The sequence below is a fragment of the Lutjanus erythropterus genome, chromosome 12 (genome assembly GCF_056507025.1).
Source record: "Lutjanus erythropterus isolate fLutEry1 chromosome 12, fLutEry1.hap2, whole genome shotgun sequence".
In the NCBI taxonomy this organism is placed as follows: domain Eukaryota; kingdom Metazoa; phylum Chordata; class Actinopteri; order Lutjaniformes; family Lutjanidae; genus Lutjanus; species Lutjanus erythropterus.
This window is the reverse complement of record NC_139328.1, coordinates 29,880,317-29,904,114: the sequence shown is the minus strand read 5'-3', so window position 1 is coordinate 29,904,114 and position 23,798 is coordinate 29,880,317. Positions and strand designations below refer to the sequence as shown.

Below are 23,798 nucleotides of genomic sequence, written 5' to 3'. Positions count from 1 at the left end.
TAAAGTAAAGAGCAGAACTCAAGTAAAAGGAGCTTAATGACTATATCAGTAAGCCTACAAAGTTTAGAGGTCTCAATATAATATTTAGAGTTCTCCTACAATATTTAGAGTTCTCAGGAGAGAATGTCCTTTAAACATTAAAAAAAGGGCCAGCTACAGCCTTACATTTGAAGCATTGGATGGACAAGCAACATCCTGTTTTGCTGCTAGAGAGGTTACAAATATGAAGTTTATTTTGAGTGTGTGAGTGTGGTTATTGGAAAAAAAATTTTTTAATCCTGTTCAAATTCCATGGCGTTGTACCTGTTACATCATGAAGTCCCATGTTGACATGAAGGCCTGGTTTAAGGGTGGTCTAAAGAATGAGCAAACTGGACAGACATCCTCTGGAGAGCATAAATGTGCCTGCAAAATTATACCAATAATATTAGATTTTGATTTGCATAAAAGTTTCAAGGTTTGACACAAAGATGTACGTTTTTCTTTTGGCACTAAGGGGTAGTGAAGCAAGATGAAAACAACACATACAGGTTAATGATTTTTTTTTGTCAGTGTCAGGAATCAGTATCAACCTTATGACTGATAGACTAAATACACTAGACAACACACTGAACATCTGGTCTGTAACAACTGGAGTTCAGGAGGTAGATGACCTTGCAGATCCAGTGAGAATGCAGACTGTTGTGTGTTCTTGTACCAAAACAAAAATGGATGGCAATAAGCAGCTGCACTGTTTCTTTGTAGTGACATTTGAGCTGAAAAGGTGAAAAAGTGCAGTTTTGTTTTTTCCCCTAAAACAAGAAAACTTATTACTTGCTGTTCTTCTTTTGCTATTTGCTGTTATGTCTCTCTCCGGAATTGACTGGATCTGAAGACTCAAGGTTAGAATCTTTAGACTGAAGATTAGAATCTTCACATGGCGCACTCTGATTTCATCTGCTGCACGTCAACACCAACTGACCATAAAAACAGTCAAAGGATGGTTTTCACTATGCTAACGCTTTCTTGAATCTTTTCTCCTTCTGTGACCTGGAAATTGTTCCCTCTCTGCCGTGGATGAGAGCAGCTATACATCAAGTCCCACGACCACGCCCTTCTGCGATTGAAAGCAAGCCATTTAAAAGCAGCCAGTCAGTATGGAGGTGAACAGGTGAACTAATAATGTTTCTGGTGTGCAGATTGTGTAGAACAAAGTCATTCAGAAAAGAAATTTCACGACAGAGGAGCTTAAGTTTTTAAAGTGAAAAAAGATAGCCCTAGCATAAAATACCTGCTTTCAGAATAGTGTTTGGTTTAACAATACAGCCGAATAAGTGTCCTAATGATATAAAAAGTAAGATGTCTGAAATACATTACCTGAAGATGCAATAAAGTAGTTGTATGTCAGGTTTGTCCACTTTAATGGAGGCAGACTGAAAGAGCCCTTATTACTTTAATTTTTTCTATGTAACAGTGCCAGTTGTTGATCAGCAAATTGCTCAGCTGATTTTCCAGAGGATTTGTACTCCTAATAGGTACACAGCATTTCGGTTGTCTTATTTAATGTGTTTAAACTAGTGAAGACCTTGGATTTTTATAGAACATCAGTTAAATCAGAGTAGTTGTTTTCACCCAGAAAGGAGTTGGGTCATGAACCAGGAGTAACGTACTCAGATCAGTTTCTCGCATCCATCATTGAGGATCTTCCAATCTTTTAAATGCACTTGAAGCAGAGAGGAGGTTTGAGTCAGGAAATATAGGTGTATCTCACATGAAGTCTTTAATCTCAAGTGGCAAAACATGTAAATTCAGCACCCAAAGAACTGACATCACTAAAGACTGGCCTCATGAAATCAGGGATTTCTTATTTGGCACCTTTGGCCCCTCTGTCCTCAGGTATCTTCCTCGCATCTCATGCATCCTCGCTGGGGGAGCACAAGGAGGAGACAAGTTAGCATAATGCAACCATAAATGTGTCCCAGCTTTTAAAAGAAGTGAAATTTGACACATTATCCTTAAATCAGCTTCATCTGAGTCATCTATCTTTATTTACTCTTTTACCTCGATCAGCTCCAGGCACTACTTGGAAGGATTTATTTAGCTAATTCCACGTTGTGAAAACTGCAGTCCTAAATATTCAACATACTAAACTGCCTACTGCAACTTTACTCCAGGATGAGCAGTCTTCTCGTGATCAGGAAGGGCAGTCCTGGACCTACCCAGCTCTGCGGAATGCCACATTTGGGATAGATCCCTCCCGGCAAATCTAAAGCAGAGCAGCTGGAAGGCTGTGTCCGCAGATGAAGAGATGACTCAAAACAGTGTTTCTACAGTTGTGGGTCTTTTACAGAACCATGAGTGACAGCTGGAGGACCACAGCGCACCACCTGCGTCTGATGCAGAGCTCAGGTCAACGGCAAAGGCCTCCATGACCAGCCAGTCAGCTGAGCAAGGCCACCCCTATGCTGATGAGTGGGCAGTAAAAACAATATGTTTTCGCTCTGTAAGCAGTCCCCCCTGCCTCCACTCCCCTTTTCCTCCTCCCAGCCTTCTCCTCCTTGGTGTAACCACATAGGCCTTTGTGTCCAGCGCTGTTAGGAACTCAGCATAGAGGCCCACTAAGCTCCACTTTCAAAGACGACCTCTGATGTGGCCTGTCTGATCTCTGCATGTCTCACTGACTTTCCTCTTACTCTCCTCTGACTTGGAGTTTTTCTTTTTCTATCTGTGTCCTATTTATGCTTGGTTGCCCTCACTGTGGCTCTCCGTCACACATGCATATTTGCTCTTATGGATTTCCAGTTAATGTCTGACTGAAAGGAGGCTGTCATGAAAAACATATGAGAGCTTGTGGAGAAGATGGAGAGATGATGAAAGACAGCGATATCTTGACAGCCAGTCTTACCACTCCTTGAAGTTCAAACCTCCCTTGATATATACACACCCTTCCCCCTCCTCCTTCAGTCTTCCCCTCTGTTCTCCCCCCTCCTCTTCTTTGTGATGACATGTATGTGCTTATGGAAACCAGATGTGCGCTGCTGCGATGGAAGAGGCGGTGAGAGAGAGAAAAACCAAGCATGACTTTGTACGATACTTCATTAACTGACTGCAGGAGATGTGGGGATGGGGAGGAGGAAGAATAATTGGTGGTCTCAAGAGTTCAGACAGGGACTTTATATATATTTAGATGTCAGATGAAATGTGCCCACTATCCTGACCAGGCCCTGAGTGAAGCAGGGGGGTTTCCTTGCGGATATGGCTGGGTCAGGGCGAGGATAGCTGGGCTTGGGGAGCCTGAATCAGCATCTCCTATGATGTAGGTGTTTTTTCTGCAGATCTTGGGAAACCATGCCATATGAGATGGGCTTGAAAAAACAAGCAACATAAAGAAGTTGAAATGTTGATTGTTCAACTTCCTTGCACCTGTATTTTTATCACCCACACAATACCTCCCTCCGACATTTAAAAAGAGACTGCTCCCACTGCACCACACCCAATTCAAAGTGCAGACATTGTGTTGAGTGTAACAAAGGCAAGCACGTAGCTTTAAACTGATAGCTTAAAGCAGATTCAGCACTGAGGGGGCAGACAAAGGCAAAACCGCAGGGCTAAGAAAGATCGCAAAGCAAACAGTTGGTACAACACACGATGGAGCAGAGAAAACTGAGATTTGGAGATCTGGAGCGTACAAAAACAGTTATGTTTAACTAATGGGGAAAGTTATTTTCCATGCATAGCTCCATGTGTAGCTAAATGGAATAATAAGATGCAGACAGAACGGAAAAAAGTATTAGGTATTGATCCCTCTCCTTCACTGGCAGTGTACACCACCAGTCAACCCTGTGTGTGTGTATGATTGCAGCAGCTCATAGACTACTCTTTCACCCTCACAGATTGTGTAGTATTTACTATAAAACTATAAACAAGAAAGCACTTGAATAGGGAGCAAATCTCCCTTTCTCAGCATTTGATCATATCATAGTAGGGAATTCACAGGTGTAATTAATAATCTTAACAATGACTGCATTCCATGTATGTCAGCCAGTTTCAAGGCCCTGCTATTGTGAATGCTGGCTTACTGGCATTGCTCACTGGGGCACTCAAATGGAATGGAGTAATCATTAGTGTTATTGCTTACACCTGGGCTTTCTCTGCCATGACACATGAGTGTCTGCTGCAAAAGAGGTCTTTAATCTCTCCAGTTAGTCGTTCTGTTCTCTGTCATCACTTTGTTGGATCAGTGTATTACAGTGATGCATACAATGTTTTATGAAAAGCACACACTCAGATATAAAATGTTCATCATTATAATGTGAAATATGTCAAAATACAACATAAATAAAATGTTTTTGAGTGTAGGTCAGATCAAATTATTTGTGTTAGAGATGCATTTTACAGTTTTGATGAATATTTAAAGGTTCCCTCTAAATAAAAATTCTAATTTCTGTTGAGATCGCACATAATATTTGAAGGCAGATGCTATTTACACCCAGGGTGGAATAGCCAATGTGGCTATTTACAGCCAGGTGTATATACCCTGGCCTGGAAGAAAAAAGCGCCCAGGTGTCTGTAACCATAGATGCTATTAGGATCTGCATGGCAGAAACAAATCATGATCTTTTCCTAAACCTAACCGTGTAGTTTTGTCCCCTAAACCTAGCAAAGTCCAAAACTTAAACATCAACACTGACTTCTAGTTTCACACAGGACTCATCTATTCAGCCACCACAATCTCCTCTCTACAGAGACTTTTTCACTCTTATTACTAAACTAGGGGGCTGAGTATAAAAGCTGCGGTGCAAATAGACACCCTGATAAGGGCAAACAAGAGTCTACAAACATGCCAGCAGCTCTGTGAGGCTGCATTTCTGCATGGTAGTGCTTTGCGCTAAATGCTAATGTCAGAATGCTGTATAGAATGCTGTTCAACATCTTAGTTCAGTGTGTTCGCATACTAGCATTTGCTAGTTAGCATCAAACACAAAGTACAGCTGAGACTGATGGGGATGTTATTCATTTCACAAGCACATTTGATGATGATGGTACTAGATAAAAAATTGATTGTTACAATTCATTCTGAGGGAAGCATGAATGTTCAAGACATGCTAAATATGTGAACATCATGGTGGAGCTAGACAGAAAATAAAGAGATCACCAAAGTCAATTTTCAAAATTCAAAAGTCAAAACATGGTCATCCAGACAGTAGTTGTTGAGATATTTCAATTTGGGCTGACAGACCTACTACAGACAGAAACCGCCCCACTCACACAGAATTGTAGAATCCTTTGGAGTATAAAATGTGACCATCTTTAAAAAAAAAAACAGTTTCTCGATCTTTTAAAATTGTTGGATTGTCCCTTTAATGAAGGATAAGCCAACAGACTGGTAAAATGATGCGTCAAAGGATGGTTAGACGGTCAATTGATGAATAGGAATTTTTTTTTCTCAGATGAGTGCAATCACGCAAAGCAAATGTCATGTCAGACGATCCCATTTGTTCACAATCAAACAAAAGGCAAACACATCATCCTGGCTCTTTGGTGGAGGAAGTGAACACCGCAGCAAGCTTAAGCTCTTTACATCCCATATTTGCATGGTTGTGTGTGAGAGTAAGAGACAGAGACTTTAGAGAGAAACCCCTCTGTTCCTGATTGTTGTATTAGTCCTTGGTGCAGGATGTGGCAGAGCTTTAACTGATGCAAATGAAAACCATGTGTAACCTATATAGCCATTCACCAGCTCCCTTAAGAAATGCCCCTTTCCATCATCATCCCACATCCTTGTTACCAGGCAGAGTGCAACACTAACCATTCTCTGTTAATCAGTCATTCTCATTTAATGGGATGGTCTCTCTGAGGTTGGTCATGCAATTACAGTATGATTGCTATTATGGGACACAATAGCCAAGAGCAGGACTTCCCCTGTTTGGAAGTTTCCATTCATCAGCCTGCAAGCTACACACATGCCAACTGTAACAGCCACAGGAAGTGTCCAGCGCAGAGGAAGACAGGGACATAAAAGGAGCTTGTTAATGACGTTTGTCAAGTAGCGCTGCTGTGATGTGAGGTGTCTGTAGATCAGCTTTTTGTAGAAAGCGGACAGTAGCACTGGAATCAAGACCAGAAATTACCTTTTCATTTATCTGGGTGAAATGTGAGAGCCGGAGGAATGGAGATGGCTGGACTAGGCCAGGGGCCGGCATTGTGGTGTGGTCTTTTGTTGGGCTTTGTGAGAACGAAGTGAGTCATTTCGCAGACAGTGCTGAAAAGCTCTCCGGTTACACAGAGAGAGGAGAAAAGAGAGGACTGTGGGGAAGAATTATGCTGAGGCGATTCTTTTCTTCGCTCTGCAGAATCAGCTGGGGAAGACAGAAAACATCAAATAGTGACCCACAGCTAAATGTATGACTTGTGTGTGTCCAAGGAGATGGTTTGTGCAAGGAAAACATCATGCACAAATAAAGAGACCTACTGAAACCTACCAATGAGAAAGAAAACTCCAAGAACACATCATTTTTTTCCTTACATATCCTTTATTGTTATCTTGATGTTGCCAAAAAAACCCAATTAAACAGATCCAAACCAACTCCCATCCCCCACTCCCTTATTTTTCATGTCCCGCTGTGTGTCTGGCCTACATGATGCAGTTGGAATTCCAGATGTTGCTCATGGAATTCTGCTCCATCTCTGGCCTCCAAATGTGACTTAACCCTCCTCACTCCTCCTTCGTCTCCTCCCCCCCCCCCCCCCCCCCCCCCCCCAAAAAGCCTCGTGACTCCTCTCCCCAGTCTCAGCTCTTCAAAACACTGCAGCAAAGTGGAGACAAATGGGCGCCCTAAATCTTTTCGGCACAATAGGAAAATACCTCATCATTTTAATTGCATAAAGCCCTGTTGCTGTAATCATAACATATCATAGAGGTACTAACCCCCACCCACTCTCTTTCTCTTGCAATCAGTCATCTTTACAGTGAAGTCTGATGGTTGTGTGGCAGTTGTTCATTAGTGGGATCATTAACGAGTGGGGAGACGCCTAAGTTTGCTGTTTGAGCTTTTATTGGCACATGGTGGATGGGAGGACACGCATGCACTGTGCATAATGTACAAATAAAGGCATTTATAGCTGTGCAAAACATGCATGAGAGCATGTTTGTATTGCTGTACTTGTGAGGACTTGCATTTATTCATTGAGCCATCATAAAAAATTAAACCTTTTAACAGCTCGTTGAACCCCAAATCCAACCCTTTAAACCTTGAAGAATAGAACATGCCTTCCACTTTGCGTGACTTTCTTCATTGTCCTACCCTTGTGAAGGAGTTCTGGTCCTCGTAAGTATGGAAACACAAGAACACACGCACCCTTTCTCTCTAACCGTATGGCTGAGATATGTTTTCCTGCTGTGCAGCAACAGCTTCACACAATCGTCTTCGTCCCTGTTTCTACTTAAGCTTTGGATCCAGTCCGTGTTTTCCGACCCAGTTTCTGGCCTGCCAGTTTCCGAGCCCTAGTAACGCAGAGTGGTGCAGTCGGGGAACAAGAAACCTGGAGGTCCAGGATGACTGGGGAAGACCAGGCAGAGGAGCGATGTGATTGATATGAGAAAGGAGGAGTGCAGGTAAGAGCTGGATTATATAAAAGCAGTTAGCCCTTATTGGAAATATTACTGCATTAAAGGGAGCGCGTGGCTCCAGTTGAGCTTAAAGCAGTTAACAGAAAGATAGCATAAAGGGAGAAAGATTAAGTAAATGATTTACTAAGTGAAAATCAAAGCACAGAAAGCCTTTTGAAATTACTTTATTTAGTAAGAAAAGCTTAAAATATAAGTAAGAACACACACACACACAATCTCATTGAGAAATCTAGATCATTATCATCATTATCACTAGTATCATTATCATTGTTGTTAAACTGCTTATAACCCCTGACTAGAAATGTAGCACCATGATTTGTAAACAAGTACAATGACAAAAAGGAGTCATTTTCAGATCTTGAATTTATTTTCATTTGAGATGGTTTCAAGGTAAAAAAAAAAAAAAACAATCAAGTTTCAAGAATACATAACCCCCTTCCCCATTCACTGTTCCCACATATATAAAATTAGGCCACTTTCAAAACTGTATGTCACTGTCCAGCAGGACTTTTTAATGACAATGTACAAAAACACATTCTTTACAAAGAGGACAACAACAATAATAGTAATAGTCATAATAATCATGACAACATCATTTATAATAATAATCAGCACTAAAGACATTGATATAAAAAAGGAAAAGACAGTTGCATTTATTACTTTACTCTGATATGAGTGTATCTCATGCTTCATAAGAACTTAAGCAAATGTTTTGATTCCCTTTTATGGTCCATACTGGCTCTGACATGTTTCTTTACTGGAAGATTAAGAAACACAATGACTACGCGCCACTGTGGTTTCCAAATGTTTGTGTTAATGTGAGTGTGTGCAAGTTAACAAGGGGGGAGGAACGAGCGATCAAACACGCTCTTTGCTTACTTGAAGGAACATGCGAGAATGGGCGTCGTAAGGATGCAGGATCAAAGCGGAAATTCACAAGGACACAAACACTGACCACTGACAAAAACTAAAATTAAGACATTGAAAAAAGCTAAAACAAACAGCAATGAGCTGGCGTCAGTAACCACGAGGCAGGCAGAAACAGGAAGGAGAGAAAAAAAAAGGAAAAAAAATGAAGTATGGAGTGGTTGAGAGATAGAGCAAAAGGAATCTGGCAGTGGTAAGAATATTTTAAAATGCAAGTCTGGTGCTTTTCCTTCTGCTCTGTCCTCAGTTTTATCTCTTTCTTTCCTACTCTTATCTGTGTTAAACATTTCCTTCCATTTTTTTTCTCTTTCTCTCCTGTCTTTCCCTCCTCTATACCTCCTCCCTAATTCCCCTCCTCCATCTACACCTTGTCCAGTAAAGACCGTTGGCAGTAGAGGAGTCGACGTGGGGTACCGTACCGACGGAAAAACACCAAGGCTGCCAGCGTCGCAATCACACACACTAACAAGAACAGCGGCACCACCACCGCCGCTGCTCCACTGCCACCACCAGTGCTTTCCTCCTCATCCACTTCAATAATGATCACCTCTGTCTCCTCCTTCTTCTCTGTCTCCTTATCCCTCTCTTTCTCCCTCTCCCTCTCTCTATCTCTAGTTTTGTCTTTATCCTCCCGTTCCTTGTCCTTCTCCCTCTCCTTGTCCTTGTCGTGTCCGCCGCCGCCTCTTCCTCCGTCCGTCTTGGGGTCTTCGTTGGGGCAGCCCATCCAGTCACGAAGGGCTGATTTGGGGTATCCTGGCTCCACCCGCATCATCTGGTTGTTGAACTTCCAGTACTTGTTGGCTTTGTAAAAGTAGGTGTATGCTGATGGGTGGAAGAAAATACATGAGAAACAAACCTGAACTAAAAAGAAAAGCAACTTCCACAAATATCAGTTTCCATTACAATGTGACAATAATCTACAACAATAACAACAACAATAATTTATGAAACATTATACACAACACCCGTACCTTGATCTTTGCTCATGAAGGCTGACTTGATGTTGTCAGGCACTCCCTGCCACACACTAACTGATTTTGGATAGCCATCATCAACGCTCCGTGAGTCTTCGTTGAAACGGTAATACCTAAAAAAAAAGCATGAGGAGGGTTAAGGTAAAGAGAAAAACAGCTCATTCAGTCCCGTGTAAAAGTTGCATCTTGAATTGCACTTTCATTATGAGGAGTTATGACTTGACTTGGAGTCCTAAAGGATTTGGAAGTTGACTTTAGACTTGACTTGCACAAAGACACAACTTGAGACTTGTCTTGGATTTGTCTTGAATCAATTGAAACTTAACTTGGACTTGCCCTAAAAGACTTAATATGTGACTTGAGACTGACAGACTTGATTTGGACTCGTCATGAATGACTCGAGACTTGACTTTTCTTTGGCTTAAAGAATTTGGTACTTGACTTAAGACTTGTTCTGACAGACGTTAGACTTGACTGGGACCTTGCCTATAGAACCTGAAGATTAACTTAGACTTTTCACAAATGACTTGAGACTTTAATTTTCTAGAGGATTCGATACTTGACTTGAACCTTGCCTACAGGACTTGAGGCTTGACTTAGACTTTCTCTGAAGGACTTTTGACTTGACTTAGACTTGACTTGGACTTATTTTGAGTGACTTCAGGCAGGAATTGGACCGTCACAAAAACACATACAAGTTGTTCTGACAGACTTGATACTTACTTGAGACTAGACTTGAACTTGCCCATAAATATTTGACACTTAACTTGAGACTTGTTTTGACACATTTGAGACTTGATTTAGACTTGCCTTTAAAGACTCTTCATGGGACCTGAGACTTGCTCTGACATAAATTAGATCTGACTTGGACCTATATAACTTGAGCTAGACATAGACTTGCTCTAACAGACTTGTGACTTGACTTTAGACATGGTGTATATTTTTCCTAAAAAACAAAATATTTCACTTAAGACTTGGACTTGGACTTGCATTGAATGACTTGAGAGCTGACTTGGACTTGACCCTCCATACTAGGTCAGACAGATCAGTCTAGTCAGACGTAGTCCAACTTTACACTCGATTTTTCTTTGAATAAAGGTGTTGTTTGGTTACAGGGCATGTGCAATCTCAGTTGTTTATATATTTTTTAAAATAAAATCACACACTTGTTGGGGACTTTGTTTATGGAGGTGACTGTTTGCACTGTAATCACAGACTGTCATACTTTATGCAACTTTTTTTTTATAACAGTGACTATGATTTAAATATGGGTTGGCTTACCAAGTTCCTCTGGGTTTGTTTAAATGTTTAGATGAAACAATTTTGTGATCCAGCATAAGTGACTGACTTCAAGCATTTGGACCTTATATGGTCAACATTCAAACATGTTTTGGTGGTGGTGACGCAAATGGATTTTCTTTCAGTATCGGTAGTTTAGAAAGTTCAGCACAATTTAAGATGACTAACTTGTTTGCTCTGAAGAAAAATGTCTGTCCAGTAGGGGTGTAGTAGAGAGCAGCATCGATTCGATCTCTGGGAAGTCCACTGCCCATTTCCTTTAGACTCTGAGGGTAACCGGGATCAAGGATTGATTCAGTGAACACCCAGTACCTGTCCCCTGGAGAGAGAGAGAGTGAGACAGACAGATGCAGAGTTAGGACTCAAAAACAGAGGAGGAACTTTTATGACATAACTGCGCCTGAATGATGATAACTGTTTAGAAAAAGGAAATCTTTTTAATGTTTTGACAACAGACCAAAGCAAAACGTACCTTTGAAGAAAACAAATTTCCCATCTTCCCTTTCAAAAGCGGAATTGATGTGAGTGGGCAGTCCCCTCCAAAAGTGACCGATTGGCATGGGATATCCGTCCAGAACATGGTTGTTGCGTACCCTCCAGAACCATTTATCCTGAAAGAGAAAAGAGATTCATTAACAGCCTGCTAGACAAACTGACATATCAACAGTCCAACAAGGTCAAGTGGGTTTACCTTGAACACAAACATTTCTCCTCTGAGGATGGCGATGGTGTCGAAGTGTCCATCACAGATGTTGGGGCCAAAGCGAGGCTTGTCTGGTGAATACGGAGGCTGGGGGCTGTTGTATGGCGTACGGGGTGTTACAGGAGGTGGCTGGGGGCCTGATCCAGACCCTGTGTGAACAAGGACATATGAAAATGGTTTTTGGAGACCCAACCTTAACCTGTACACATCATCTAATGCTGGTTCTGTAAGATCAAAATAAACTTAACAATCCCTCATGAAGATCATAGGTTATCAAGCAGCAGACAACAAAGAGAAAACGGACGACTGAAGATAAATTAAACCAAAATAGTAGCACAACTTTTAGAGAAAAGTTTCATAAAGATACAACATTTTACATCTATCTTTCAATTCTACAGATGTAAATCTTTTTGCAACCAGCAATTAGAGATAGAGCTCGTTTTTGGCAGTGATTTGGATGGTGAACAGTTGATAACGCACCGTAAAGTTGCTGTATGCCTCTGCGATCGTCATCGGGAAGTTGGAAGTTCTCGGTGTCCATCCATTGGTAGAAGGGAGCCATGATGGCTGAAGGGTCATTGGAGTGCTCCAGACCCAGAGCATGGCCCAGTTCATGCACCGCAACCAGGAAAATATCATTACCTGAAAGTGCCAACAACAAAACACCATTTAATGACTTTTTTGTTCAAGTAAAGTGAGATACATGAAATAGGAAATTGATCTTATGATGATGAGACAATGAGTACTAAAATAGAAGAAGCAAAATGTTGCTGTTTCCTCATTTCCTCATGTGAAGATGTGTCAGACTCAAACAGCTGATGTTGCAAATCTGTGTCTGCTCTACGTCTCCATTTCTTCAGTATTTACATAGCCAAAGGCATTCACTCCCTAAAAGGTCTGAAACAAGACTGGACCTGTTGCTGCTCGTGTTTTTCTCACAACAGCAAAATTAAGAGCCTTGACTCCCAACATTTGTGTCATCACATTTCATTTAAACAAAAAGAATGCCCTCTTTTATTAAAATTACCATTTCAACACAGATTCAACAGAGCCTCACCTAACAGGTTCTTGTTTCCGATAGTCCATGGCTCAGCTGCATCAAAGTGGGTATCCCCACCGATGCCATTACCGGGGAAATAGGCATGTGCCAGGAAGCCCCCCTCGCCATCAAATGGACTGCTGTCTCCATGGAAACCCTCGGCGAAGAAGATCATAATATCTGCAAATTCCTCCACTTTGTCTCGAATGTAACTGTAGGGGATTTCCTGGAAACGGAGTGGGGTGACACTTTCCCACACCTTGAAGGCCTTCTTGATTGCCTCATGGGTCTCGTACTCACCCACCTTCGGGGTGTAGTTCTGTATACTGCACAGGGGGGAGGGTGAGATGTTATAGATTATTTTCTCTTTATAAGAAAAGCATTTCCACTGCTGAAAACCTCACCAGTTTGGGTTTTCTCACATCAGTTCATTGAGTGAAAACATAAAATTAAGCAAAGAAATAATAGTGTAAACTAGCTTTAGGTGTTGTTCCCTCATGTCTCTGCAGTCATGGCACTTTCACATGAAGTTTTGCTAACTTACGAGAAAGTGATTTGGTTCTTGTTCCACTTCAGGCCCTGTATGGCGTATCGCTTCCTCCTCAGGTTGGTCTTCAGCTCGGCACCAAACTTATCTGGCACACCACAGCGTGGTCGTCCCATGGCTCTGCGAAAGAAAAGTCATAATCCAAACAAAGTAAGCAATACTACTTTTAATGATAATATGACCATGTTGGAAGGCTCTACTTTTGCCATGTGCTGGCTGCTCACTTAATGGTATCCGCGTCAAAGGTGCCAGTGACGGTGAGGCCGTAGAACCTCTGCATGGCGGCGATGGCCGAGGAGACCGAGTGAGGGGAGCGGAGGGAATGGGTCCTCATGTCCCCTGGAGGCAGGTAACCGTACTGCTGCAGCCATGACTATAATGCAAAACAAAGAAAAGACAACAGTGTGACTCACGAGACATGTTGCAAAAGGAAACCAAGGAAACTCCAGTCTCAGTTCAGAGAAAGAAAAATTGGAAGCACACACAGAAACATGTGATGCATCACCTGATTTTTGTTGTTTATCAAAGCCAGAGCCAGGGTTAAGGAATTATTTGGTATGATGTTGATTAGGAATACAAGTTCAGGATGTTTTTTTATACAACTGCAGCGAAAACACATTCCTCTGTGACAGCGAAAATAAGCTCTTGAATAACATCTTTCTGTGTTTTGATATCTGGATATTTGGACCATCAGAGCAACACCTGGCATGTCTCCATTTGATGACTAAACACAAAAGCTATTCAACCATCAACATTCAGCTCTCCGCTGAGGACCACAGCAAATTGAAACTGAGGTCAGCATGACGGAATATTGCCAAGCGAAAGCCCAAAAAAAGCTTCAAACAAAAAATAGGAATCAGGTTTCAAGAACACTGCAAGCAAGACAGAAACCAAAAAAGGAAATCCTTTTCAAAGAGTTAAAGATTAACTTCAGTTTCTACACAGAAGTTATGTCGCTACTTGTTTGAGTTTCAGTGCAGATTGTGGCAGTTGTAATCCACAACTCATCTGTTGAGTTTGTACATGAAGAAAGAATTAATTCGAAGCCCTTCAACCACACATTATGATGGTCACTGAGTTCTTCGTGCCTTCAGATCCATTGGTCTCAGCTTAGCTTGACCTTACTTTCCCCTGGAAACCCATTTCTCTGCGGTGCTGGTTTGACATCTGGACCTGTGCCAGCGGCTTTGCTCCGCACCTCTCCCACACAGCTTCTCCTAGACTCCTTCCCTCTCAAACTAGAGCTGAAAAATAACACTGTGGCTATTGTGAGCGCAGTGAAAACCGAGACCGCTTTGATATTCTGCTGCACAGTCAGTTTGTGTGCTTGTAATGAACTTTAAGCATGTGTTTTATTGTTTGGATATAGTATAGTCTCCGCTAAGAAAGGTTACCTGTCAAAAATGACCTTTTTTGTGGGTGGGTGGGGGTGTCTCCTTGCACGTTAGGGCTTGATGCGACATGACTTAATGTGATCTGCACATTTGGATAGGTGAAGGGTGTTTGTGCGGAGAAGGGGATTGAGAAAGAGAAGAAAGAAAGATAGGGAGTGTCCCAGGGTGAGACTCAGGCCTTGGGCAACCTCAGCCGATGTCTCCAGTCGAGCAGCAGCGTCAGTCAGTAATTTAAGTGGGAATTTCTTCCTCCTCGCATCCAAACCTCAAAGTCAAACTCTTCCCCCCACGTCCATGTCTCTGTCTTCGCCTCGTCACTCCACTCCACCCCTTCTCTTCTCTTCTCCCTCATCCCTCTCTTATGGAAAACCCAGAGACTTGAGGGTAAATACTTATGAACAACCACACCCAGAGCTGCTCAATTATTGCTGTATCTGTTACTAAAGGTTGCTAAATTCAATGAAGGCAAAACATGTTTAACTGCCTTGTTTCAGCATTTTCTCCCTAATCATGTACGGCGCAAAGTAGTGCTGACATTGACTATCTGAAAATGTGCTTAGGTCTGTAGGTTTACATTTATGTGTGACTACACTTTTGTGAGTTTTTGGGCAGGAGTGAATGGCATTTTGGAGGCCCTTGAAGGTCTAATCTCTCTCTCTCTGTCTGTCCTGGAGAGACATGGAGGTCTCAGTGTTTAGACTTCACCCCCTGAATGAGCCCTTTCTGGTTCTGACTCACCCATGGAGCTCCAGTGGACACACATAAAGACTCACTGTTTGCCACTGTTACAGCACATCCACATGAGCGGGAAAGTCAAACACAAACTTCAGCATCTAAGAATCGGATGTATGTCACTGTGAATATAAAAAAGGAGTGTTTAACAGGGGATTTGACTGCGCTTGAAACCTTATTCTTCATATTCACTATGTTTTCTTTTTTACAAAATCCTAACGTTGCCCTCAGTTCGGTCAAAAGACTGCTGTTGAGTGACACTGGACATTTGTTTTAACTTTAAGGCTCCCATGCCTCTTTCATGAGTCCCTCAGGTGACTTGACAAAGTCTTATTCACCGTCGCACTTGGTTATTTTTGACCACGCTAATGGGCTGAGTAAGTACACCAGTAGCAGGAAGAGGAAATGGTCACTATTTACAGTGGCACAGGAGATGACAGCCCAACCTAATACAGTCTTTTGATGTAGGGCAGTGGTTCCCAACCTTTTTGGTCAGTTGTACCACCACAACCCTGTCCGATGAACTCAAATACCCCTTCACTGACGATCTGTAATTGTAATTATTTACCATTACTTTATGTTAATTTTAATTGTTTATCCATTAATTTATGCTAATAATCTGAACTGTTAATCCATTACTTTATGCTTGTGATTTTAACTATTTCATAATGACTTTTACTAATTTTCTGCTTGTTTGCTAACTAGTTTTCCAGAACTCTTAACACCTGGTACTAACAAATCACAGCTGACAACTGCAACTGCTGAAGTACCCCCTGAGGCAAAGTACAGTTGGGAATACTTTCTACTGCTGCACTGGAAAATTTTAGTGTCAAAGTCACTCTTGATCCCTTCATTTATAACAACAAACATAGAGAACCATAGTGCAAAGGTACTTTTAGGAAGCCAAATCCAGGATTTTGAGGTAAAGGGCGCAGCTCGCTCATATGCAGTGATGTGAGTTTATTGTTTAATGGAAGGATCCACAAGAATCAAACAGCGGTTGCTATGGATGTCTCATTTTGCATAGGATGAGAGAGGGAGAAGGAGGGATTGCGTTTCAGAAAAGAAAGAGAGTCAGTTGTTCCGTTTGGTGAGGGCCAATGGAAAGAAACTGGTCAACAGCGATGGGAGTCCAGCTGAAGCATGCATGGGTATACAGCACACACACACAGCTCCTCATTACACATCCACTCGCTCTGCCCAGAGAGCTGCAGTATTATGTCAGATGTCATAAACGTATGAAATTATGGCTCCCGCTTCACTTGCAACAGCTCGTTACTGGCTGTAAGCGTGTGATTTTGTGTGCGAGGGAGTTTGTGTGTTGGTATTTTCAGTGCAACACATTAAAATCGAGGTATTTAAATACTTTCTTGCTGTATGAACATTTGCCCGAGACTAGGAAGACATTTATGACCTTGTTGACCCCCTCTGGCCAGGAGTTCCTCAACACACATGTAGCAAGGTCTTTAAATGTGTGTCTGTGTGTGTATGTAATCCCCCGGCTGTTGTCTATTAAAACAACCACTCCAGCCAACAACAATAAGACCTGATTACAAAAGAGTGGAAAAACACATTTCTGCCAACGTAATTTGAGCAATAAGTCAATCCTGAGCAAATCCCAAGGGCAGGATTTTGTCTCCAGACAAAAAAAAAACACAAAGCTTCCCAGAGTTTGGCTCATTGCTGCTTCCTTTATGAACAGGAAATGAGGTAATGACTTTGCGCATTACCTTATTTCCGGTAACACCTCCTATCTTTCCGCAGGGAGGCTGCCCTCAGGCCACCCACTGCTGATCTTTAGGATGCGACTGTCTTAAAACTTTGCACGCTTCCTTCCTCTCTTCCTCTAAATGACCAGTAAGACACCAGGATGCAACTGCTATGAAGTTACCAGTTTAACCAGTAAAATCAATGCTTATTCTCCTCCAGAGCAGAAGAAAAGAGACATATTCATGCAGGATGTGTGCATGGCAGCGATGATTTACATCCTGTCCTATTCAACTGGATAATTGCTTCATTTTCCAACTGTCCTTTTCCCAGATTGCATCATTCCCATCACCACAATGCCTTTCTTTCTAGTCAGCAACAGCCTTCTCACTGTCTTCCCTGCTTTGCTTTCATCATCTCATCTCATGTCCAATTTATCTTCCTTTGTAGTGAATGACCTCAGCTTGTAACCATTTCTGCGTGCGTGTAGATTTGTGCACATATGGGAGAAGATGTGCGTGTGCGTGCGTGCGTACGTGTGTGTGTGTGTGTGTGTGTGTGTGTGTGTGTGTGTGTGTGTGTGTGTGTGTCACAGGCAGGTGGTTGCTGACACACCAAGGTGTTTTTCGTGGTGAAACAGAAACCCACTTCCTTCTTCCTGTCTCTGCCACAGACCACAGGACATGACTTGCATCTACATCCTTACATCCCCGGCTGTTTATCTCACCAGCACACACCCACTGACCAGCAGACAACCACTCACTTAATGAGACTTATTGCTAATTAAAACACAAACATCCCCCTCCACAGAGGAACTGTACACTGATACTTGTGACTTGTGGTTTTGTGGAGGCAACATATGAGGTCACAAAGATCCTCTCTTTGGGTAAGTTAAATTGAAGACACAGGAAGCTGTGGTTTTATAAAAATGTCATAAAAACAGAGGAGATGAATCACAAAATGAATATAAACTTATTGAACCAACACACTTTCCAGGGCACTGCAGGCCAAGCCTGCCCCTGCACTTTGGTGCAAATTTCCACAGAAACTTTCTACGTAAAGGCCAACCACTACTTTATTGACCATTAAAATGACTTATGTCGTAGTTTAAAGTTCCACTTTCTCTTATAAAATATGTTCAATGCACTCTGTTGGTTGGTTTATTCATTATTGAAAGTTGATGTAGCTGTTCTTTTTGATAGATCAACTCAAACTGAAAGGATTCTATGACTCAACTTATTTCCAAAGTAACAATATTTTGTAACTTGTATCCATGTTTCAGTTTCCACCCACATCAACTACAGGACCACTTTCTTTATTCTGCTGTTACAAGAAAAATAGCTATTGCGCTCGATCTACCCAGCATGTTCATTCTCATCTAAGTTCTGTCCTTCATTGAAGCCCAGAAGTTATTTAGCATTATTTGCTGCAATAAATATTTTGAAGCATTTGTACAATAGCATCAAAAGGAGTCAGAGCACCGCAAATTTAAGCAAAAGCATTATTTTGTTGAAATCGTTTTAGTAATATTCATTTAATTTATTGCTCAAATACCCAATTTAATTGGATTTTGCAGTGATTGTTTTGTCAGTAGAGACACTTACACTGCAATTTTTAACAATTAAATGTACAATGTGTAAAATTAAATAATAGGGCTTTCTCTCATATTAATACTGTGACAAAAGACGTAGTCGGTACATGGGTGTATAACTGATGAAGATCTGAGGTAAGCCAGGCATAAATCATGTTCATGGACGAGGTAATATTAATATTATTTTACTCATGTTAGATTCAGTCATGTGTGCCGACTTCCTTCCTCAACACCTGATGTATCTGACGCATCCCGTGTTTTCCCGGAAATTATAGCAGCTAGCTAGCGATGGCAGGGAATGCACCGTTACCTTGACTAAATAACAGATTTATTTGTGTTTAACTGTTGTCAAACAAAATTCCTTGAAATATGCATCCCGCACATAGAAACTTTACATAGCTACATGTTTAGCCACTATCGATTAGCTAAATATCTGCTTCTTTTCCTTTGAATGAAATCACAGAAATGACTCTTTTTGTGTATTTCTTAATTGTTCTTAATTGGAAAGTATACACCTATATCACCTTTGTGTTTACAAATATTAGTGACAGATATACAATCCTTTAGCAACTTCAGAAAATATTAAAACTATAACATGTAATATTTCTGCATTTATATGTCAAAAAATGCTAGACATACATTATATATTTTGTTGAGTTGTGTTACTACATTATTCCAAATGTTTCCAACAATTCTCAAACCCAGAGGAATAGAGAATTTATTAAAGGTAACATGCATTTTTCCTGCTAGCCACTGCAAGCTGCTACAACTTCCAGTAAAAAAAAAAAAGGATGTGTGGGACACATCAGAGAGTCAGGGAGGAAGTCGATGAATGTATCTAAATGTAAAGTGAATAAAACTTAAATACACTGCTGAACATGATTTCTGCTTGAGCCATGTCAGGTAGATTTTTACTGGCAATGGTGGTTGTTTAACAACAAAGGAAACGACTCCCATGATCCCACGCTACTTCATGATGTCATTAAACTACATCATTTGTTGGCAGAACTTACAAATTGTGCATTTAAAATTGGAAAAGTATAAGCCGATATTATCTACGTGTTTACAAGTAATGCTAAAGGAAACAGTCCTTCAACAGCATCAGAAAATATGCATGGCTTAGATTTATCTGTTGTCAAGTATCTAAACAATAACATTTTAAAGTGGTAGCAGCTTCCAGTCCTGGGTTTTGAAACTGTTTTTGGGCAAGCTCTTCAGTTTAAATCATGAATCATGACTTTACGTTGACAGTCTTATGTAGGTCACTGGAGTTAACTCCATTTTCTTCCACTAGCACAGCTGGAATTATTGTTCCATAGGCCACAGGCAGGATCCAATGATTAGAGAGACATTTGGCGCCACTGATGACCTACCAAAAACATTTTGGTCTCTCTGTTATCACAAGTGCATGCATGTACACAAACCCTCACACACAGTAACGAAATGTTTACTAATGATCCTGAAGGAAGCAGGTGTGTAGGGGTATAATAACAATGCCACTTCCTGCAACATTAACACAGAACTTCCCACACTGGCTGTGGGGTTGCTGATACTGCAGACCGGACAGATCAGAACAGAACAGATCAGATCAGATCAGAGAGGAACAGTCTCCCCTGGTCTACAACAACATTCAGACCTGGTACCTCAGCTCACTGGGTTGCTGGACGTCTTTAATGTCCAGAACTCAGAGTTCAAACTGTGCCGAGTGTTTTTCCACAACTGACCACAGCTGAGGTGCTGCAGGGGCTCTCAGATTGTAAACCTCACCTCCCCCCAGTCTGCTGAGCCCTAACTCAGGACAGATGTCAACAATTACATCTCCCCCGTCTCTGAAAAAAAAAAAAAACTGTACCCACAACTATCAATCCCCTCCTCCATTCCCACAAAAATTACCTCTGTCTCTGCTCCGACCACAATACAAAGTCATGCATTTCTCCTCGTTTGGTTTTTTCACTTGCTCGCCTGCTTTTTGCCCCCTCAGCATTTCTCAGTGTTTTCACGAGCGCTATCATCATTATGGGCTGCTTCCTTTAACCCAGGGTCACAGCCCTTCCCATATTCCTGTTGAACTGTTGAGATTATTATCCGGCATGATACAAAGATAAACAATCTGTTTTTGGGGTTTTTTTGGTAAAATTATTAAATTGGTCATTAGCAGCAGGAAACATCCATCACTCTTCCATGGAATATTGACCTTCCTTTAACTTCTAAACTCTAAATAAAGCCTATTTCCTTATCCTTGCCTTCTGACATTAGCTTTTGTCGGGCATTATTCCTCAACTCTAGATTCATGTAATGGGTTTTAATGAGCCATTTTGGATATACTTACCTCACTTGATGCATTTATTTTTCTGCTTTGTCTCTATTTTGGATTTATTTATCTACCATTATAACATCATTGTGGATTTATTTTTTAATCTGACTTTATTGCTTGATTCTGAATTCATTTATCTGAATGTATTGCTTGATTCTGGATTTATTTATCTAGCTTCATTGCCTGATCCTGGATTTATTTATCTAGCTTCATTGCTTGATCCTGGATTTATTTATCTAGCTTCATTGCCTGATCCTGGATTTATTTATCTAGCTTCATTGCTTGATTCTGGATTTATTTATCCAGCTTTATTGCTTGATTCTGGATTATTTATCTGACGTAATTTCTCACTTAAGGGTTTTTAAATTAACTTTGTTCCGGAATTTTGGATTCATTTATTTGGCCGTATACGTTGATTCTAAGAGCCTGCACTCCTCACCTCAGACTTTATTCTTCATCTCTGGATCTATTCCCCACCCCTGGATTTATTTTCTCACCTCTGGATTGATCTGTCGCTGCGTCGCTCCCTGCGCGCTCAGCTCCCACACCACCGCCAGCAGCAGCAGTCGGACAAGCGTTTTGAGCTCTGGTGCCATCACTTGACTCTCCAAAAAAAAAAAAAAAAAAAAGCAACTCAAAAACGGACAGATCTTCCTGTAACAGTTCGCGCAAACTTCACTTTGCTATTTGTCAGAACATTATCTGTGAAAAACCGTACCCCATGAAACCGAGGTCTACTCGGCGCAAAGCACAAATACAATGTCCAGTGCGTCTCTGCGACTTAGCACTCGAGTCACTCAAACCACGAGAGGTATTTGTCCAGTCTGTGCATTCTTCTCGCGTTTAGGTGAATTTAGCCAAATTATCGGACGTTACTGGAAGCAGGAAGTCTGACCGGGGGGCTCTGCAGCTGCAGGCTGTGCGTATTTTACGTCCAAACTCAGCTTGCGCTTTGCTCCAGATGTTGCAGCCGACTTTGTTTTCATGAAGCAGTCTTCACTCTTCGCTGTCCTCTCTCCCCTATCTTACAGTCGGCTTATTTTGATCCCCCTCTCCTCTCTTCCCCTCTCTCCCTGCTGCAGACGTGGTAGTTTGATACTCCCCGGAGACCTTAAGCTGGAAAGTAGAGGGTTGTAAACCTCCCCCTCCAAACTCTGCCCGCCCCCTTTAACATGGAGGGCTGGAATCAACTTGGTGACCTTCGCATTGGACTTAGCACCATTCACTTTTACCCTTAGGCTGTGATTAAATGCTTTAAAGCTCCTTGAGATGCACGAAGCTGTTTTTATTTACAGAGAAGACAGCGCAAACACTGAGCTGAATGATACAATAAATTACGCAGCAGCAAACAACTTAGAACACAATGAACTCACATTTGCAATTAACTTATTAAAAATAGATGTTAGTGATCATCACTACAGTCATCTGCTCCCATGAACAGAAATATGGCTTCACATCATACAGTTTAGCTGTTTTTATAACCCTCTTGTCAAGGCAACAAGAAAAATATTGTTATTGTTTTCATAGCGTTATACTGTTAAGGTTTTAATAGAATTAAAAAAATATTTATGTTATTACTACATTGCATTTTAAACTTAAACCTTAATACTTCTGTCTAACACTGATTCTTAATTAGTGCTCCACCAATGTGCCCAAACGTCTTGTGCACAGTACAGAATATCAAACTATGGTTAAAAGGGAGAATTGCGCCCTCTAATGCACATGTTGTATATACATTTAACAGTACATGTCAGATGAGGTAAACATTTAACCTCCTGTTATGTACATTTTTTTTTTGTCTTGCATGCTGCTTTCTGCTTTCTTTGGGAGGACAGTCTTTGTTTTCTGCCTTTGAAGAGACAGTGATGGTTTGGTTTCTTGATCATCAATGCAGACTGCCAGTATTTAGATCCTTTATTTGAACAAATATATTAAGACCATACTGAAAAAATACTTCATCACAAGTAAATGCATTGAAAATGTTTCTTAAGTATAATCAGGAAGTACCTAATGCAAAAAAATGTCTGTCGTACTATTATCATTAGATGATTCCGATTCATTTATTAATGTAAAAGCAGGATTTTATTGCTGTGATTGGTTGAGGTGGAGCTCATTTTTTAACTATTTTATATAGGACTGCAACTAATGATTATTTTCATTATGAATCCATTTGCAAATTATATTCATTTAAGTAACTGATTGATGGTTCGGTTCATAAAAATTCTGAAAATAGTGAGACGTCATTACAATTACAAGCCAAAAGTGACAACTTCACAGTGCTTGTTTTGTCCAACCAATAGTGCAAACCTCAAAACTATTATTTTTAAATGAATACAATAATCAAAAAGTGTACACAGTGTACACTGTTGGGTAATTTCATGTATGACAAAATATCAGATTTTACAAGCTCTTCATATTTCTTATATGAAAAAATGTTAATATGTAAAGCAAAATGAATTTTGTTGTGGAGTAGTTGTGTAAATTAACATGAAAAGAAAACACTCAAATACAAGTACAATTTAAAAAATGTGGTTGTGTTAAGGTACTATGGTACATTCCACTACTGCCACATACACAGTTTGTTAATTGACATAGCGTGCTCATTGGCATGCATGTGGTAGCAGTCATTTGTTTGTGGTAATGGCAGCTATAGATTTCACATCACATTGCATGGCTTCTGTGGGCATGATGCTTATTAGAAGCTGTGTGTGCACATGCATACAGACATAAATGTATAAATGCACACAGAGAACTTCCCGTAAACACTATTATGTGCGCACACACTGTAGCTCAGTTACAGCTTTGTTGGCCATGGCCGACGAAAGACAGCTGGCCTCCTCCACTCCCCTTGTTAATGTGACACAAGAGAGCAAAGCCTTGATAGTCTTGGCAGAGGAGTGATCAATGACATGTGACTGTGAGGGATCACTGACATAACTGGACACACAAGTGCCTATAAGCA

The 23,798-nt window shown here is 41.0% G+C and overlaps 1 protein-coding gene across 1 annotated transcript; it reads right to left on the bottom strand.

The window, feature by feature from the left end:
• Window positions 1-7,757: 7,757 nt before the first annotated feature.
• Window positions 7,758-21,946, bottom strand: mmp14b (matrix metallopeptidase 14b (membrane-inserted)). Its single transcript, XM_084731847.1, has 10 exons — window positions 21,334-21,946; window positions 13,323-13,471; window positions 13,096-13,218; window positions 12,570-12,877; window positions 11,993-12,154; window positions 11,501-11,661; window positions 11,282-11,420; window positions 10,978-11,128; window positions 9,508-9,623; window positions 7,758-9,358 (listed from the first exon to the last, which is right to left on the bottom strand). The coding sequence occupies exons 1-10, from the start codon at window positions 21,430-21,432 to the stop codon at window positions 8,898-8,900; spliced, it is 1,869 nt and encodes a 622-aa protein (XP_084587973.1). The 5' UTR covers window positions 21,433-21,946; the 3' UTR covers window positions 7,758-8,897.
• Between the last annotated feature and the right edge of the window lie 1,852 nt (window positions 21,947-23,798).

Excerpts from the sequence above, each read along its gene's own strand:
- mmp14b (XM_084731847.1), bottom strand. The coding sequence starts at position 21,432 with ATGGCACCAGAGCTCAAAACGCTTGTCCGACTGCTGCTGCTGGCGGTG. Across the intron at positions 13,472-21,333 it reads AGCGACAGATCAATCCAGAG|TCATGGCTGCAGCAGTACGG; the intron begins GTGAGAAAATAA and ends TTTGCATTATAG. Across the intron at positions 11,421-11,500 it reads GAGAAATGTTTGTGTTCAAG|GATAAATGGTTCTGGAGGGT; the intron begins GTAAACCCACTT and ends TTTCTCTTTCAG.